The 18,809-nt window shown below is 37.8% G+C and overlaps 2 protein-coding genes across 2 annotated transcripts; both read left to right on the top strand.

The window, feature by feature from the left end:
- The first annotated feature begins 6,113 nt into the window (after positions 1-6,113).
- LOC126660532 (uncharacterized) lies at positions 6,114-10,523 on the top strand. Its single transcript, XM_056103973.1, has 4 exons — positions 6,114-8,967; positions 9,041-9,358; positions 9,442-9,541; positions 9,617-10,523. Exons 1-4 carry the CDS (start codon positions 6,674-6,676, stop codon positions 10,319-10,321), a joined length of 3,417 nt encoding a protein of 1,138 aa, XP_055959948.1. The 5' UTR covers positions 6,114-6,673; the 3' UTR covers positions 10,322-10,523.
- A 533-nt stretch (positions 10,524-11,056) lies between these two features.
- Positions 11,057-12,302, top strand: LOC126660531 (uncharacterized). Its single transcript, XM_056103888.1, has 3 exons — positions 11,057-11,316; positions 11,392-11,499; positions 11,759-12,302. Exons 1-3 carry the CDS (start codon positions 11,119-11,121, stop codon positions 12,224-12,226), a joined length of 774 nt encoding a protein of 257 aa, XP_055959863.1. The 5' UTR covers positions 11,057-11,118; the 3' UTR covers positions 12,227-12,302.
- Positions 12,303-18,809: the final 6,507 nt, after the last annotated feature.

Here is an 18,809-nt window from a genome sequence, read left to right as displayed (position 1 = left end):
ACCCTGATTTTTTTTTTATTTTCAATTTCATTTTGACGTTGTAATTTTTTTAATTTTACCCGATTTCACATTTTTAGTTTTCAATTGCACTCTGAGATTAAAAAATTAAATAATTTTATTATTATAAAGATTAAAATATATAAAACAATTATATTGAAGGATTATTTCATACTTTTTTTCATATGGAAAAATTTAAATAGATCCTTAAACTTAAAAAAGTTCCACATAAATCCATAATAAAATCTTAATTATAATTCATTATTAATTTTTAATACACCTCACTCCGCTTTCATCGAACCCACAATCACCGGACCAATCGACCGAACTCCGCTTATCACCCACCATCGGAAACCACCGGAAAAAATATATTTTCTTTTATTTTTGGCCGTCAAAGCCCCTTCTCTTCCGAAGAGCAACAGCTCCTCGGAAGAAGAGCATCTGCTCAGGCGGATACCAATTATTTTGAAGGCATATTAGGATTCACTCTATGCGTGATATCGTATATTTTTCTGTTATCGTACACCTCTCATCTCACCGGTCCGGAAATAACCGAAACTCTCCGGCCGGCGAGAATTAGTACTATGTTGCATAGTTGCAATAATAGTAGAATCTGGACAATGCTCATAAGTTTAGCCATAGTGAATAGGAGCAAATTGGTTTTAAGTAATGAAAAATTGGGTTCTATAATAAAAATGTGATTAATTTTGATACTATAGCTTATAAATATAAGAATGGTCAATGTCTTAGATGATATTTTGACTAAAATAATTAAAGTGGTAGGTGAAATTTGATTTTCAATGCGACTGGCTTTAATGACTTTAGAGTAAAGTTTTCCTTTTTTTATTATCATAGAGGTTAAACTAAAATGTTTGAATATTGACTAGTATTTTAATTATTTTTTTGAAGAATAATTCTTTTTGGATTTTTCAATTTTGCCATGTGGAGTCAGTCAAAGATTGAAAGAGATACATATCCACACTTCAAAATTAATCAATAAAAAATCCATCCCAGTCCTCCAATTTAATAAAAAATTAAAAGAGTTAACATACTATATTTCTTATATAAAAAAAGTACGATTTATTAAGTAATCAGTCAGTTTTACACTTTATTTAATTTTAATAATTAAAGGTATAAAATCTATATTTATATAATTGAGAGGACCAACAGTGCTCTCTCATTAATTCTCACCAAATAGAGTAATTTTAGATTTTTCAATTTTTTTAAACTATTTCAATTTTATTTAATTTTTAAATTAAAAGTTAAAACTAAACATAATTCACATTAGTTCCAACTTCTCTTAAAATACTTATTTTAATTAAATTTTATGATGAATTTTAACATACTAACCTAAATGAACCACCTAATTTATTACTATAAATACATAATAATTTCATGAGAATATCAGGGTCATACTGCCATATCTACATTGTTCTTCATCTTATTTTTTTCTCTTTTCCCTGCATTGACTTCCAGCGGCTAGAGTTTTATTTTTGTTCATTAAATTTGTTTGTAATTGATTGTTTTATTATCATGGAAAGTGTTTCCTTTCAGATAATAACATACTTAAATGATTTGATTTATTTTTTATACAGTTCTAAATTGTTTAATGTAGGCCAAATTCATTTAGACGTTCCTATATTTTATATGTTCTTTTCATATGTCTTTATATTTCATTTTTGTATTATATGATCCCTCTACTTATTTTTTTGATTTTCAGGTCATTTTTGAATTTTTTTTCAGTCCTTTTATGTGACTGGAAGAAAAAAAATTGTAAGTAAAAACTGAAAAAAAATTTGAAAATCGAAAATATGTAAGTAGAGGATCAGATAATACAAAAATAAAGTATAAAGACCTATAAAAAAATGTATAATGTACAGGAACCTCTAGATAGATTAAATTTTTAATGTACTGTATTCTATTCATCCAAATTTGCTTTTAGTACTGTTCCAATTTGAAATTTAGTTATTTTGTACACCTGGTAGTAATGCATGTTGCAGGAAAATGGAAGATTCTTATTGCTTAGATTTAGAGTATGTATAATCTTTTTTTCTATTCAGTTTTTTTTTCTTACTTATAGCATTTATTATCTTAAAATATTAACGAGATGTTCAATTTTCCAATACTATTTTTTTTTTGGTAAGCCCATTCGGTTTCCAAGGCTTCGCCCTGACTAATCCGGATTCGACCCGCGTCGCACACCTGGCATGGTGGGTGAGTCTTCCAGTGGGAATTTTCTGCATTCACAAGGACTCGAATCCGAGACCTTGCTTAAGCGATACCAAGCCGTATACGGTGCATTAATTTTTCATTAGAGTGAAAACATGTTACATGATCATGTTTAATGACCTTTGTTTTATATAAATTGAATTAAGCTTTAAATATTTTTGTCGTGTTGATAAGGTTTTAATTGACTTGCCTTGATGTTTTTTTTATAGAAGCCTTGATGTTTATTATATTTTGCAGTAATTGGACTTCGGTATATTTATTTACGAGTAAAAATAGTAACCACGCATATAAACAAATGTTTTAATTTGATCAAAATAGATACTAAACATTATTAGTTAGGCAGTTGTGTCTGTCTGTGGAATTTAATTTGAATTTATTTAAGATATTATTATACAATTACGAGTTGTAGAAAATGAGCTTAAATTTTATAATTCTCCCTCACTATATAGTACTTACATTTTAAAAAATTCTTTTCCGTAAATCTCTTATAGCATTATTATTTTAGGTGGTGTTCTTGAAATCTTGCACGAGTCGTGGGACTTTTAGATTATTTTCATAAAAATGAGATACTAAAATACGTCGAATTAATAACTATTAGTATTGAGTTTGACAATGATATTGAGTTTCGACTCAGTAGAGTGAGTTCTCGTCACCAAAAAAAATACGTCGAATTAATAACTATTAGTATTCGATGCATTACAAAAGTAGTAACATGTAAATTTCCGAGAAGTAGAATATTAATTAAAAGAAATAAAATTTCAACACAAAAAACCTATAAAATTATAAAATGTAAAAAAAAGATATTATAAATATTTAAAATTTTAAAATAATTAAATATTATAATTACTATGATGAATTTCATTTTACTTAATGCATGGTAAAGTTCAACTTCTTCTAATAAAAGATCCTCCAGTTTTTGAAAAATTTATTTAATAATAATGAAAACAAAAAAAGAAGATGCCACTATATAAAAAACAATAAGTGATACAATGAAATGTTCTCTTTTACCTAAATAGGAGGTAGAGTTGATAAGAAAATTAATATGGGTAGGGTTATCTATGCATTAAAAAGTGATAGTCAAAACTATTATGAAAAAGGATCCTTGAAGGCACTCCCAAGAAAAAAAATCGGTTAATAATAGAATGTAATGTGTAAGAGGTAAGAAAATTGTAAACGATCTTGATGTTGAAATTGTCAAAAGGTTGCGTGATTTGTTGGATGAATATAATCCATATGTCAAGTCTTTCAAAATGACAAAAGATTAATATCAGTCAAAAAAAGTATTTCATGTCCGTCTTCGATTATTTAATATAAGAGAAAAAGACGGTAAGGTGTATGCCGCTCCTACACCATACACCATCTAGTGCCAGCATTTATTGTTAACAATATGAGTTATTTAGTAGTGAAAGCATAAGAAGAGATATTACTGTGGAACATGTGAGTTAAAGTTTACATAGAATAACACAACTTCATCCAAGATTTATGTGTATGATGTATCCACTAATTATATAATTAAAAATATTAAATAAAAAAATGTATCATAGATATTCATCATCTTAAAACAATTCATTAGTAGGATTATTAGAATATATTTTAATTTATTATAAATGTGAATTTTATTTTTATAAATTATTTAGATTAGTTTCAAATTTATTAAATTATATTTAAATTTGATCCGTGCAAATGCGCGGGATTACGACTATAAACTATTTTTAAAAAAAATTAAAAAAATTATTTTAAAAATTATTTAAATTTGATTTATTTATTTTTATTTTATTGAGAAGAGGGCCTTTTTGTATAATTTATAATTTTAAAAAGTATTTAGATTTTTTGATAAATATAAAGGATCTATTTTGAATATTAGCCAAATGAAATGTCACGACCCATTTTCATGAATCGCGACCGGCGCTAGAGTATGGGTAATGTAGTACCGAAACCCGTAGCTAGCCTTTCATTTAATTCATAAACACATAAACCTGCAGAAAACCAATGCTCGGGGGCAACCGAGACTTCAGCCTAAACTAGCAGTTATAATAATCAACAGTTAATATAACATGCTTATTCAATTTTGGGTCTAAAATAGGCATAACATAAATAATCCGAAATAAATACATAACATGCCAGAGCAATATAACCCGTCAGACCAATCCGACAAACAACTGTAACAATAATAAAGATGTCTAGTCAACTACTGCGGTCTAAGAATAAAATAGTTTGACAGTTTATCAAAATAAATGGAACCTCCGAGGAAAAGTAAATGCGGAGATCACCAGACTCTCTCAGATCATAACCCTGGGAAAAATTGGGAAAACAACGGGGTCAGATATCACTACTAGAAAACAGCTGATTAGCGACGGAATTTGGCGACGGATGCCAATTCCGTCGCTAATCAGCTGTTTAGCGACGGATTTAGCGACGGACTAAGTCCGTCGCTAAATCCACCATGTTTAGCGACCGATTAATTCAATTCGGTCGCTACTTTTGGAGGGAACATGGCGGGAACGGAGGCGCCAATTTGCTTTGGTACATTAGCGACGGATTATTTACGTCCGTCGCTAATTTGGTAAATTACCGACGGATATAGAGTTCCGTCGGTAAATCATCCCTTAATGAAACGATGCGTTTCATTAAGGGTTATGGTTTTACCGACGGAATTACCGACGGACTAGTTCCGTCGGTAAAACCTTAACCTGATTTACCCCACTTCCTTTTTTCTCACTCTCAGACTCTCTCTCTCTCTTTTTTTTTCCGCCGCTCTCCCTCTCCTTCTCTCCTTTTCCGGCGAAATCCCTCTCCCTCTCCGCCCTCTGCCCTCTCTTTTCCGGCGAAATCCCTCTCCCTCTCCTTCCCTCTCTTTTTTCTTCACCGACCGCCTCCTCTCCTCCCTCTTTTTTTTCTCCGCCACCACTGCTCCTCTCCGGCGAAAGCATTCCGGCGCCATTTCTCTCCCTCCTCTTTCCGGTGAGTTAGTTTATATATTTTAATTGTTTTGTTATTTGTTTAATTATATAATAAAGTTGTATTTTATTTAAATAGAAACCGCTGCCTGCCGCCCTCCGCCGCTGCTGACCTCCGGTCACCGGTTTTGTCCGCCGCTGCCAACCTCCGATCACCTCTGCTGTCCGCTGGTGGAAGCTGCCTAGGTTAGTTTTTTTAACTTCAATTTTCAATTTTGATTATTATTAAGTTTAATTAGATTAGAAATTAGTGTTATAATTAAATTAGGTTATTCTAATTGTTTTAAATTAAATTACACTAGTTTATTTAGAGTAGTTAATTAAAGTAGAGATTAAATTATGTGTTTATTATAATTAAAAGAGATTAATTGAAATTATTAATATTTAATTTTGTTTAAAAAATATTAAGTTAGGTTTGTGAAAATTAGGTTAGTTTTAGTAAAGAAGGTTAATTTTTTTAAATGATTATATATTATTAGGCTAATTAAATTGTTGAATGGTGGGTTGAATAAATTATTATTTAGGTTAAATATTTTATTAGATTAATTAATTTGTTATAAAATTAAGTTAGTTTATAAAACTAAGGAACCTATAATTTTAATTTAGGTTAATTAATTATGTTAATTAAATAAAATTAGCGTAATTTATTATTAGCTAATATACTTAATTTGAAATAATTAAAATAAAATGATTTGTTGTTTATGTTGGAATCGAATATGTATTGTTTGCTTGCAGGATTTCCCTGAAAAATGGGTGATGCTCATTTTTAGGGGAAATGCTGCCGGATTTTCGTTAAAGATATTATATCTCTTAGAAAATTTAAAAAAACGTATCTTGATAAAGTATTAATTTGTATTGTTATGATAATCTGATCCAAAACTATTAATGTAGGTTTGTTTCTGACAATTGCTGATAGCCGCTGATCATAGCCATTGTTGTTTGTTTACATAGCTTATCTCCTATTTATTGCGGTTCTGCTCTTCAACAAGTAAGTATTACTGCATTTTTGTATTTCATTTTAATTAGTTAGAGTAAATTGAATAACTGTGCAATTTAATTAACAAAGATTTTATTCACACCGAATAAAATCTTACCTAGCCGTAGAAACCCGTCCCGTGTGTTCAAGAGATTGAACGACACGGGATTGTACGTGTGTACAGTTCGTAAAACTGCTGTCGTCTGCGTAATTTGATCACGAAAAAACATATATGTATGGATATGGTATAAAAATATTCGGTAGTTTTCTGGCGTATGTTCTCCGGGTGGCTATTTAATATAGGCTGTGTAACGCTTATTCCTTACGGAATATATAATTAGCGTTACACACCCTATATTATGTAATGCACCTGGGGAACGACGCCGGAAGGCTGCCGAATATTTTTTCCGTATTCATGCATATATCGTGATCGAATTATGGGGCGCCAGTTTTGCGAATGGGATAGGACCCTACCCTTTTAGCAGTCAATTACATTGACTTTGCTACTGAGCTTATGAACCAGTACCTAATTGTACGTCCTCCAGAAATGAATCCAGACCGCAGCTGGATGTATACGAGGCATGACAGAGGCTTCCTGCCGCCAGATTTTTTCCCTAATCTTGAAGAGTTCGTGAATTTTGCTGTGCAACATCCCGAGTGTATGAATGGAGAAGAGATAAAATGCCCCTGTTCTAGGACAAAATGTAGAAATACGAATTTTCGAGATGTCGAAGTTGTGAAACTACATGTCTTGCAGTCTGGGTTTGTTCCAGATTACTATGTCTGGATTCACCACGGTGAGGTGAATGTCCCTCCTGTTGTTCAGCAGCCGGTTAATGAATACGATTACTATAATGAGGGAGGGGGAGATTTAAACTCCGGTCAGAGAATGGTTATTGATGCTGCTGGTCCTGAAGTTTTTGAGGAAGAGACCCCGAATGAAGAAGCTCAGAAGTTTTTTGATATGATGAGTGCGGCAGAAGAAGAAATATGGCCCGGAAATAGCAGACACTCACCCCTGTCCGCATCTGTTGAAATTTTGGATATTAAGTGTCGACATCAGGGGTCGATATCTTTAATTGACGACACCTGCCGTTTATTACAAGAACTGCTTCCAGAGAACAACAAAATGCCGAAAAATTTTGCTAATATCAAGAAGCTGGTGAAAGGTCTCGGGTTGCCGGTTGAGGTTATTGAGTGCTGTTTGCACAACTGTATGATTTACTGGGGGGAGGACGAGGATTTAACCCACTGCAAAGTTTGCACATTTCCTCGGTGGAAACCTGTTACGAAAAGCAATTCGGCCAAAAGAAGGGCTAACGTTCCTTATAAAAAAATGTTTTATTTCCCTTTAACTCCGAGGCTGCAAAGGTTGTACGCTTCCAAAGCCACGGCTAAACATATGACATGGCACGCTGAACATGAAATGGAAGACGAGAAGATGTGTCATCCTTCTGACTCTCCGGCGTGGAAACGGTTCAGTGAGTTGCATACAGATTTTGCTGATGAAACAAGAAATATCAGACTAGGCTTATGTACTGACGGGTTTCAACCATTTGGTAGTTTTGGAACACAATATTCTTCCTGGCCAGTCATTGTGACGCCGTATAATCTGCCTCCAGGCATGTGCATGAAGGATGAGTTTATGTTTTTGACAATACTTGTCCCGGGACCTGGAAATCCAAAAGACCAGATGGATATATTCCTGCAGCCGTTAATAGCGGAGTTGAATCAATTGTGGGAATCTGGAATTCGGACGTATGACGTTCAAAAGAGGCAGAATTTTCAAATGAGGGCGGCGCTTATGTGGACAATTAATGACTTTCCCGCTTATTCAATGTTGTCTGGGTGGAGCACATCAGGAAGACTGGCATGTCCGCATTGTATGGAAAATACCGAGGCATTCACGTTGCCCGATAGTGGTAAACAGTCCTGGTTTGATTGCCACAGAAAATTTTTACCTACGGGCCATCATTTTCGTCGGAATGTTACTGAATTTCGAAAAGGCAAACAAGTAAAGCACAAATTTGGAGGTGTGAGGACTGGAGATGAAGTATTAGCAGAGGTTGACGGTCTGGGGTTTAAGAGGGCTTATGAGACAGATGCTAAGGCTACGAATGCTGATCTATCTAAAGGCCGTGGTTGGAATCGAAAGAGTATCTTTTGGGATTTACCGTATTGGAAGACAAATGTAATCCGGCATAATCTCGATGTCATGCATATTGAGAAAAATGTATTTGACAACGTTTTTAATACCGTACTCAATGTACCTGGTAAGACGAAAGACACGGCAAAATCTAGGGCAGAGTTGAATAAGATTTGTGATCGTCCCGGTCTAGCACAAGATCAGGAAACCGGTAGATATCCAAAGGCTTTGTATGCTTTGGACAGGGATTTAAAAAAGATTTTGCTCGAATGGATTCAAAAGTTAAAGTTTCCGGACGGTTACGTGTCCAACTTGTCAAGGTGTGTTGATTTAAACAGTTTGAAGATGATGGGCATGAAAAGTCATGACTGTCATGTCTTCATGCAACGACTTTTGCCAATTGCTCTCCGTGAGCTTCTTCCGCCCGAAGTGTGGGAACCTTTAACAGAGCTAAGTATCTTCTTCAGAGAATTAACTGCCACATCGCTGAAAAAGGCAGATCTTGAGAGATTGGATCTTGATATCCCGAAGATACTGTGCAAGTTGGAACGTATTTTTCCACCGAGTTTTTTTAATTCGATGGAACATCTCCCGGTACACCTTCCATACGAAGCTATGATGGCAGGACCTGTTCAGTATCGTTGGATGTATCCGTTTGAAAGGTACTACATCTACAGTTCTATTTCATCGATCGAGTGGTTGGTACATGCATGAACTAATTATTTGATTATGCAGATACCTGAGAAAACTCAAAAATAAGGTCTCGAATAAAGGCAGAGTGGAAGGAAGCATCAGCAGCGGATATTTATTAGAGGAAACAGCGAAATTTGCATCTTTCTATTTCAAGGATGGTGATCCGATGCTACCATGTCGGATGCAAAGAAATGAAGTTTGCGAAATGGACGTTGATGATGATGTCGAAAGATTATCCATTTTCAAACCGAAAGGGCGACCTATAGGTGCTTCTCGGAACAGATATCTGGATGATGCTGAATATAATGCTGCCCGAAGCTATATCCTTCTGAATTGCACTGAAATCGAACCTTTCAGAGAGTATGTCTTCATATCCACATTTAAGTTCAATATTGAAGAATTTTATACAATTTGTCTTAATTCGCTCGTATTCTTGTAAATAGAGTTTTTGAAGGCGAGTTGTATGAAATCAACCCCGAAATCACACAGACCGAAGTTGTAGTCAAGTTGGAGAGTGAATTCGCCTTTTGGTTCGAGCAATATGTAAGTATTTATGTTGTTTTATCGTCGTAGTTGTATATATTATCGTGTTGATCCGTATAAATAATTGTGCTACAGGTGAAAGACCAAACTGTCTGTACCAATCCCTATATTCTAAGTCTTGCAGAAGGACCGCTTAGATCGGTCAAAACATTCAAGGGGTATTGTGTGAACGGGTTTAAATTCAATACTGAAGAATATGGGGAGGATCGGGTTACAATGAATAGCGGAGTTTGTGTAAAAGGATCACTCTACGGTCCGGCTGAAAGCGACTTTTATGGAGTGTTGACTGACATTATCGAGTTAGAGTATCCAGCTCTACCGATAAAAAGGACGGTCTTATTTAAATGTAATTGGTTTGATCCTACGAAAAAAGTTGGTATGTTAGCCCATCCTCGGTATAACATAGTGGATGTTAATCACAGAAAGAGGTACAACAAATATGAACCCTTCATTTTAGCTGAACAGTCCGATCAAGTACATTACTTACCTTATCCTAGCAAAAGGCGAGACAAAAAAGACTGGTGGGCAGTATGCAAGATAAAAGCTCGCTCTGAGATAGACATGCCTGCAACAACTGTTCCAGCTTTCCAAGATGATAGTGCAGATCATCTGCTCGATGTCATAACAAATGAAGAACCGACAAATTTAGTTGATCCGAATGGCGAGGCGGACGAGGCTGCATTACACAACCCTCCATTAGTGGAGACGGAAGATGATTATCCACCATCTTCGTCAGACGATGAAGACATTGTAGCGGCAGATAATATAGAAATTGCATGATTCGTTTAAGTGTCATTTATGTAGAATTTTGACTTTTATTTACATTTGTTGATGTGGTAACTTTATTTTGTTAATAAATTATGTGTTATGGTTTTTATAATAGTTGTGTTTATTTTTTTCTTGTCGAATATTTTTTTGTAATCTTTTTTGCAGATATGAGAGGTTCAGGTGGTTCTTCTGCCGGCCGAGGCCACGGTAGGGATAGAGTTCAGGGACGCGGACGTGGACGCGGCGACCCAGAGCAGGATGCCCCTGAGGACTCGGATCCCGGGGCTGAGCAGCAGGTGCTAGCTGCTAGACCTGCGCCGCGGAGAGCGGCGAGACAGCCGCAACCACAGGGCCAGCCACCAGCGACGGACGAGACTGGGAGGGTTAGAGTTACACCAGATGCTGCAAGGTATGATTGACAACTTTTTTTTAAAAAATAATTTAATTTAAAAAATGTGAAAACTAAGTGTTTTTTGTAATGTGCAGAGAAAAATTACTGGATAGCAGGAACGACAGCGGGACAGCATCTAGGGCGATTTTGCCCATTTTCCGATCTAGATGGTTTGCTGAGGGTTCCTCGTGGAAGAAGATTACAGCAGAGCATAAGGGCTTCTACTTCGAGGAGTTCAAGGTTGTTAAATATTTAAAATTTTAAATATATGTTTAACTTTCTTTTTGATTTCTAATTATATTTATTTTTTAATGGTTTGCAGAAGGGTTTTTGCTGGGACCCGACCTACACTGAGGATCTGATTAGAGGGGTCTTCTACCGACATGCGGGCAATCGGTATAAAGATACTCTCCACAACATGAAGCCGGATAAAAAAGAGGGCAGTGTTAGTGCTGATACTTGGGCGTCATGGAAGCGAGACTGGGATACTGCTGAGGCTAAGAAAAAGTCCGATATAGCACGAGCTAATCGGATGAGTGAGCCGTCCGGAGCTGGCACCGGACCTGTTCGACATACCGCAGGATCGCGATCGGCTACGAGGCATAAGACAGTTATGGTATGTTTTTAATATTAATAATCGTGTTAAATATTTTGTTTATCTATTAATTAATTTGTTCATTTCATATAATAGACTGAGGAGCTTGGTCGAGAGCCCACTTTGGCTGAGTTGCATGTACGGTTGCACCTGACCAAAGCAGATCGGACTGTCTTTGTTGACAAGAGATCAAAGGATAAAAATGTAAGTTTATTTAACCTTAAGTGACTGTTTAATATGACTTATATATAACTTTAATTATATAGACGTTGTTTATAGGATGTTTACGTGTTTGTTGTGGGTGTTGTGATTGCTGTTACTTATAGTTGAACAGAGTGTCTGTAGTTTTTGCAGGATGTCCCTGAAAAATGGGTGATGATCAAATTATAGACAAAATGCTGCCCAATTTTAGTTAGAAATGTAGGTTTAACTAATTTAAAAATTTGTATTTTTTAAATCTCAGGACCGTTTTCAGGCAGAGCTTGCTGCAGCAACACAGTCTCAGGCAGCTGGAGAAGGGAGTTCGTCGACTCCAGAGCCGATCGACGAGAACGAGCTGTTTTTGTCTCTCGAGGCAGTCAAGAAGCAGCGAGTCTACGGTATTGGATCGGCTTCAGCATCTTACATCGGCCAGAGCAGCGCTAGCCGATTGCGCCGCGGCGGATCATCCCAGCAGGGGAACGTTAGTACTGAGGACATAGAGCAGCGTATTGCTAGGGAGGTTGAGGAGCGGCTCGAGCAGCGGATTCGTACTGTGGAGGCGGGTTTCGAAGAGCGGGTCGAGCAGCGGATCCGTAGTGTGGAGGCGGGTTTCGACGAGCGGATCCGTACTGAGCTTGCGCGGCTGATGACTACACTCCCACCCGAGTTACGCCCGCAGTTCCCACCACCCCCACCCCCTCCTGCTGATGACACCACCAGTTTAGAGTAGGCTTGTGATACACTTGGACATATTTATGTTTTTTGTTCGTATACTTTAATATTAATGTTTTTTGTATGCTTTTTGACGTTTATATATATATATATATTACGGATTTGGTTATATATATTTATTGTTTCTTATGTATGTGAATGGTATATTTAACAGGTCTAACGAATAACAGAAAAAATATGAAAATAAGCCGTAAAAAAATAAAATTTTGCCAAAAATAGGTAATTTAGCGACTACCTGGCTTAACTTTAGCGACGGATTTTCCGTCGCTAATTAAACATGACACGACTGTTTCTTGCAGTTGGCGACGGAATTTTCCGTCGCCAATTGAAAGAAACAGCGACGGAATTACCGACGGAATTTCCGTCGCCAAGTTGGCGACGGATATTCCGTCGGTAATTCCGTCGGGAAATTGGTCGGTTGGCCGACCAATTTCCCGACCTTCTGCCTCCAACTTACCGACGGAATATTCCGTCGGTAAGTTGGCGACAGACAGTCTTTTGGGTCGCTATTACAATTAGCGACCCAAAATTTACCGACGGACCGAGTCCGTCGGTAATCCGTCGCTAATTGTAATTAGCGACGGATTTCAGGTGTTTAGCGACGGAAAAATCCGTCGCTAAACACCTGTTTTCTAGTAGTGTATACTGAGATGAGTTCATACCACTATTTACATTTATTAAGTGGAAAACCTTTAAAACGTTTAAAACATTTAATAACGATATTACAGATAATAGTTGGAACCCTAATCCACAATTCTAAATAATAATCATAATCCAATAGGTCTGGTCCCGAGAGCTGAGCTACACCGAGTTACCACTGACCACACTTATACCAGAGTCCCGAGAGCTGAGCTACACCGAGTTACTCTACCTGGTCCCGAGAGCTATGCTCACACCGAGTTACCACATTTCCATATATACCTTACTCAGATCAATACCGGTGCGCACGCAGTCCTAATGATGCCCATTAGGTAGCATGTTCCAACTAAGAGCCATAATATAAAAACAGTTCGAAATATACGTACAGTATATATATTTAATATTAAAATAACAATTTACTTAATAAAGCGGTAAATAGTAAATATAAACTCACTGCTTGCTACTCCACGTGAAACCGGCAAGCAACTAATCCTGGTTCGCCTCTGAAGCACGAACAGTAGACGGGTCTAGACAAATAAAATGATAATTAAAAACAGACCCTAACTCTAGAGAGTACTAGACACCACATAGGACTATCACAATTAACACGTAGTAAATAAACAATCCAAAGCAACACAAATATATCCAAAAGGTAATAAGGCCCAATTAATATAAGTCTATTGAGTTCCCGCTTAAAATCCAATATATAAATATTATTTAAAAACTTTAAATAATAAATCATTTCCAAATAGTGGGTTAGCCGAGTTATCACTAACTGCCAAGCTAACTTCACTTGTCGGATGACCCAAGTCTAATCCGACTCAAAACGTTTATCAAATATAAACCCGAGTTTATATACATAAAACAATAGCAAAATAAAAATCCATTTTTAAAAAGCGGAACTCAATAACTTCAATTCTAAGTAACCCAAGTTACAAATAAAACTTAATCATTTTAAGTTAATAAAAGTTTAGGGACCAAATCGTACTTTTGCCAATTAGGGACTAAATTGTACTTTAGTCAATTTGATATCCGAAATCACAGTAATTGCTTTTCTTTATAATTAAAACCAACTATAAAGTTATTAATCAAAAATCCACTTAATTAAGTGATAAAATAAGTTTAGGGGCTAAATTGTAATTTAGCCCACTTTTGACAAAACGACATTTGTAGGCAAATATAATTACCCGAGTAATTATATTAAATTAATTCATAATTAATAATCGTTAACAACTTATTAGTTATAAATCAAAAAGAAATCCATTCCATTAGGTATAGCTAACTTAAGGTATTAAGTTGATTAAAGTTTAAGTCTTTGGTGATTAAAGTGATTATTTGACCAATCATCTTCCTAATTGAAAGGAACAGAACCCGCCATGCCCAAACTAACATCAAACAACCATGCCTTGCTACTGATCATATACATAAACCTAAACTCACCAAAAATTTCATGACATCAAGGCAACCTTAATCATAAACACCCAAAGCTTAGACTCCTAATCAAGATCTATAACACGTCAAAGGACATCCAAACGAGAAGCAATGGCAGAAACTTCTTACGACTCCGTACGGCGGTTAAATCATCATGGCATAACACAAAACGACCAAAACAAAGATTAAATCCATCAACAATGAAGGGAACATGGTTTAGGATCATTTAATACTCAAAATCATAACCAAGCATCCAAAAAGAGATCGGCAGAAACATACAAACTCAAAACCGAATATATAAAGCTTTAAAACGGAAACCGTACGGCGATTGAAACGGGATCGATTACGTACCGTTCAACGAAAATGAGGTGGGGAATCGAAGGTATATGAGTCTAGAACGTCTGAGATCAAATGGAATCAGTTTCGATCTAGAAACGAGAGAGAACGATCAAAAACACTGAGGTGTCGATTAAGGCAAAAATCTGGAAATTTGATGAACAAAGGAGCTTACCCGAGCAGCAACTTTGGAGGATGATTACAGCTACGTTTCTCAGCGAAAGAACGAAAGAAAAGTGGCTAGGGCTACCTTGCAGCGTGATCTAGGTTTTATATGAAGAAACCGATTTAAAATAACGTAGGGAAGTGAGCCGTAAACGAGTTCTAAGTGGGCCAAACGAAAGGGTCCACGGGAACAAATGGTTCTCGAACGGGAATGGCCCTTCAGGCCTGATTCCCGTTCGAGAATGGCCTGGTCTCGAACGAGACCAGGCCTGCCAATGGATTCTCGTTCGAGAATCCTTGGATTCTCGAACGAGAACCAACGTTTTTCCTCAGGTCTCGATTGAGACCTGAGTCAAACGGAAGTGGTTCAACCACTGCGGTTGAACCACAAACCAAAGAAGAAATTTTTTTTTTTTAAAACCGAACCAAAACGAATCGAACCACGAAAATCTACGAAACTTCAAATACCCCTCAAAACACATCTGGAACCACGTCGGAAATTAACAAAATAAATTCAAAATTTTACGGGATATTACATTCTCCCCAACTAATTAAAAATTCGTCCTCAAATTTAACTCGATAAGCAATTACCATTAGAACAACACGTAACACAAGTAAAAATCATAAAAGTCACAGAAATCAAGATATCGTACCTCACGGAAATAGAAAAGGATAGCGATTCCGCATATCCAACTCGGTCTCCCAAGTACACTCCTCTACAGAATGATTGCGCCAGAGAACTTTAACCATCGGAATCTCCTTGTTCCGCAATTTACGCACTTGCGTATCAACAATCTCAACTGGCTGTTCCTCATAGGACAGCTCCTGGTCAATCTCAACACTCTGAGGCACAATCACGTGTGAAGGATCAGAAATGCACTTTCTCAACATAGAAACGTGAAACACCGGATGTACTAACGACATGTCTGGCGGTAGAACCAGACGATAAGCCACAGCTCCAATCCTCTCTGAAATCTCATAAGGACCAATATACCTCGGTGCCAACTTTCCCTTGACACCAAAACGAACCACGCCTTTCATAGGCGAAACCCGAAGAAATACGAAATCACCAACCTGGAACTCAATGTCTTTCCTCTTCAGATCAGCATAACTCTTATGCCGACTAAAAGCAGTCTCTAACCTCCGCTTAATCAACGGTACCTTCTCTGAGGTAATCTGAATAATCTCCGCTCCCGAGAGTTTACGCTCTCCGACCTCCTCCCAACAGATAGGAGATCTACACTTGCGCCCGTACAAAGCCTCATACGGCGCCATCTCGATACTCGCGTGGTAACTGTTGTTATAAGAAAACTCAATCAACGGTAAATGAGTATCCCAGCTACCCTGAAAATCGAGAACACACATCCTGAGCATATCCTCCAGCGTCTGAATAGTCCTCTCAGACTGACCGTCAGTCTGAGGATGAAAAGCTGTACTGAAATCCAACCGAGAACCCAAGGATTCCTGTAACGCTTTCCAGAACCTCGAAGTAAACACAGAACCTCTGTCTGAAACAATAGAAACCGGTACACCATGCAAACTGACAATCCTGTCGATGTACAACTGAGCCAACCTCGAAGCAGTATACGAAACCTTAATCGGAAGGAAATGAGCTGACTTGGTCATACGGTCAACTATCACCCAGATGGAATCGTATCCCTGTCGAGTACGTGGTAAACCAACCACAAAATCCATAGCAATCCGCTCCCACTTCCACTCTGGAATAGGTAGTGGTTGCAAATAGCCAAATGGTCTCTGATGCTCCAGCTTCACCTGCTGGCAAGTCAGACACTTAGAAACATACTCAGCGACATCCTTCTTCATCCCGCTCCACCAGTAGGTACCCTTTAGATCATGGTACATCTTAGTAGAACCCGGATGAACACTATAAGCAGACTTGTGCGCTTCTTCCAGAATCTGGTCTCTCAAACCATCTGAATCTGGAACACACAATCTCGTACCATGTCTCAGAACTCCATCCACAAAAGTAAACTCAGAATTACTGTCCTGCTGAATCTCCTCAATAATCTGTTTCAACTGTGGATCCTCAGCTTGTAAAGCTTTGATCCGATCAATCAAAACGGGTTGCACTTGCAACAGTGCTAACAAACATCCAGTATGAGAAATCTGAAAACCATAGCCTGAAGCTATCAAACTGTGCCACTCTCTAACCATGGGTCTACGCCCAATCTCAGAAATATGAGCCAAGCTGCCCGAAGACTTGCGACTCAACGCATCGGCTACCACATTAGCCTTACCAGGATGGTACTGAATAGTACAGTCGTAGTCTTTCAGCAACTCTATCCACCTCCTCTGTCTCAAGTTCAACTCTCTCTGATCAAAGATATATTTCAAACTCTTATGATCAGTGAAAATCTCACAAGTAGCACCATACAAATAATGTCTCCAGATTTTCAGCGCAAAAACCACAGCTGCCAACTCTAAATCATGAGTAGGGTAATTCACCTCATGCTTCTTCAACTGCCTGGAAGCATAAGCAATCACCTGTCCATGTTGCATCAGAACGCAACCCAAACCAATCCGAGACGCATCACAATACACTGTGAAACCATCAATGCCAGAAGGCAATGCCAAAACCGGCGCTGTAGTCAAAATCTCTTTGAGCTTCTCAAAGCTCGCCTCGCACTTGTCAGTCCACTCAAACTTGACACCCTTCTGTGTCAGTTTAGTCAAAGGTGCAGATATTCTGGAGAAATCTTGCACGAACCGACGATAGTAACCAGCTAAACCCAGAAAACTTCTGATCTCGGTAACTGACCTTGGCCTCTGCCAATCCATAACCGCCTCAATCTTCTTCGGATCAACCTTGATCCCATCTTTCGACACCACGTGTCCTAGAAAGGTAACCTGATCCAACCAGAACTCACATTTTGAGAACTTAGCGTACAACTGATGCTCACGCAACGTCTGTAGTATAGTCCTCAAATGGTAAGCATGCTCCTCCTCACTCCGAGAATAGATCAAAATGTCATCAATGAAGACGATAACAAATTGATCCAAAAACGGCTTGAACACTCTGTTCATCATATCCATAAACGCTGCTGGTGCGTTCGTCAGACCAAAGGACATAACCAGAAACTCAAAATGTCCATAACGAGTCCGAAAAGCAGTCTTAGGCACATCTGCATCACGGATCCGTAGCTGATGATACCCAGACCTCAAATCAATCTTGGAAAAACACTTCGCACCCTGCAACTGGTCAAACAGATCATCGATGCGAGGAAGAGGATATCTGTTCTTGACAGTAGCCTTATTCAACTGTCTGTAGTCGATACACAGCCGAAAGGAACCGTCTTTCTTCTTTACAAACAGAACTGGAGCACCCCACGGAGAAGTACTCGGTCTGATGAACCCGCTATCCAACAACTCTTGTAACTGGTCCTTCAACTCCTTCAGCTCTGCAGGAGCCATCCGATACGGCGGTATCGAAATCGGAGCTGTACCAGAAACCACATCAATGCAAAACTCAATATCACGATCAGGTGGTAATCCAGGCAATTCCTCTGGAAACACATCAGTGAACTCATTCACTATCGGAACACTATGCATATCACCACTACTAGTCTCCAAATCACGAACCACAGCAAGAAAACCCTGGCAACCCTTGCCTAACATCCGCTTCGCCTTGATGGCGGAAATCAGATTCTTAGGTGTCTCTGCCTCTTCTCCCTGAAAGGAAAAAGGTAGATCACCTGGAATCCTGAACTCGACTGACTTCCCTCGACAGTCAATAGAAGCATAATGGCGTGACAACCAGTCCATCCCCAAGATAACATCAAAAGAAAGAACGTCAAGTACAATCAAATCAGCACATAATTCTCTACCCTGAATAACCACAGGACAAGAAGGATAGACGACGTCCACTACTACACCTTCAGACATAGGTGTAGACGCAGCTAGAGGTTTACTCAAAACAGATGGTGCTCTACCCAATTTCCCAGCAAAACATGTAGATACAAACGAATGGGTTGCACCCGCATCAAATAACA

This window comes from Mercurialis annua, linkage group LG8 (assembly GCF_937616625.2).
Source record: "Mercurialis annua linkage group LG8, ddMerAnnu1.2, whole genome shotgun sequence".
In the NCBI taxonomy this organism is placed as follows: Eukaryota; Viridiplantae; Streptophyta; class Magnoliopsida; order Malpighiales; family Euphorbiaceae; genus Mercurialis; species Mercurialis annua.
The sequence above is the reverse complement of the archived record's forward strand: the minus strand, read 5'-3'. Positions and strand labels throughout refer to the sequence as shown.

Coding starts and splice junctions, on each gene's coding strand:
- LOC126660532 (XM_056103973.1), top strand. CDS start 6,674: ATGAACCAGTACCTAATTGTACGTCCTCCAGAAATGAATCCAGACCGC. Junction 9,359..9,441: donor GAAATCGAACCTTTCAGAGA/GTATGTCTTCAT, acceptor TCTTGTAAATAG/AGTTTTTGAAGGCGAGTTGT. Junction 9,542..9,616: donor CCTTTTGGTTCGAGCAATAT/GTAAGTATTTAT, acceptor ATTGTGCTACAG/GTGAAAGACCAAACTGTCTG.
- LOC126660531 (XM_056103888.1), top strand. CDS start 11,119: ATGAAGCCGGATAAAAAAGAGGGCAGTGTTAGTGCTGATACTTGGGCG. Junction 11,317..11,391: donor CGAGGCATAAGACAGTTATG/GTATGTTTTTAA, acceptor TTCATATAATAG/ACTGAGGAGCTTGGTCGAGA. Junction 11,500..11,758: donor AGAGATCAAAGGATAAAAAT/GTAAGTTTATTT, acceptor TTTAAATCTCAG/GACCGTTTTCAGGCAGAGCT.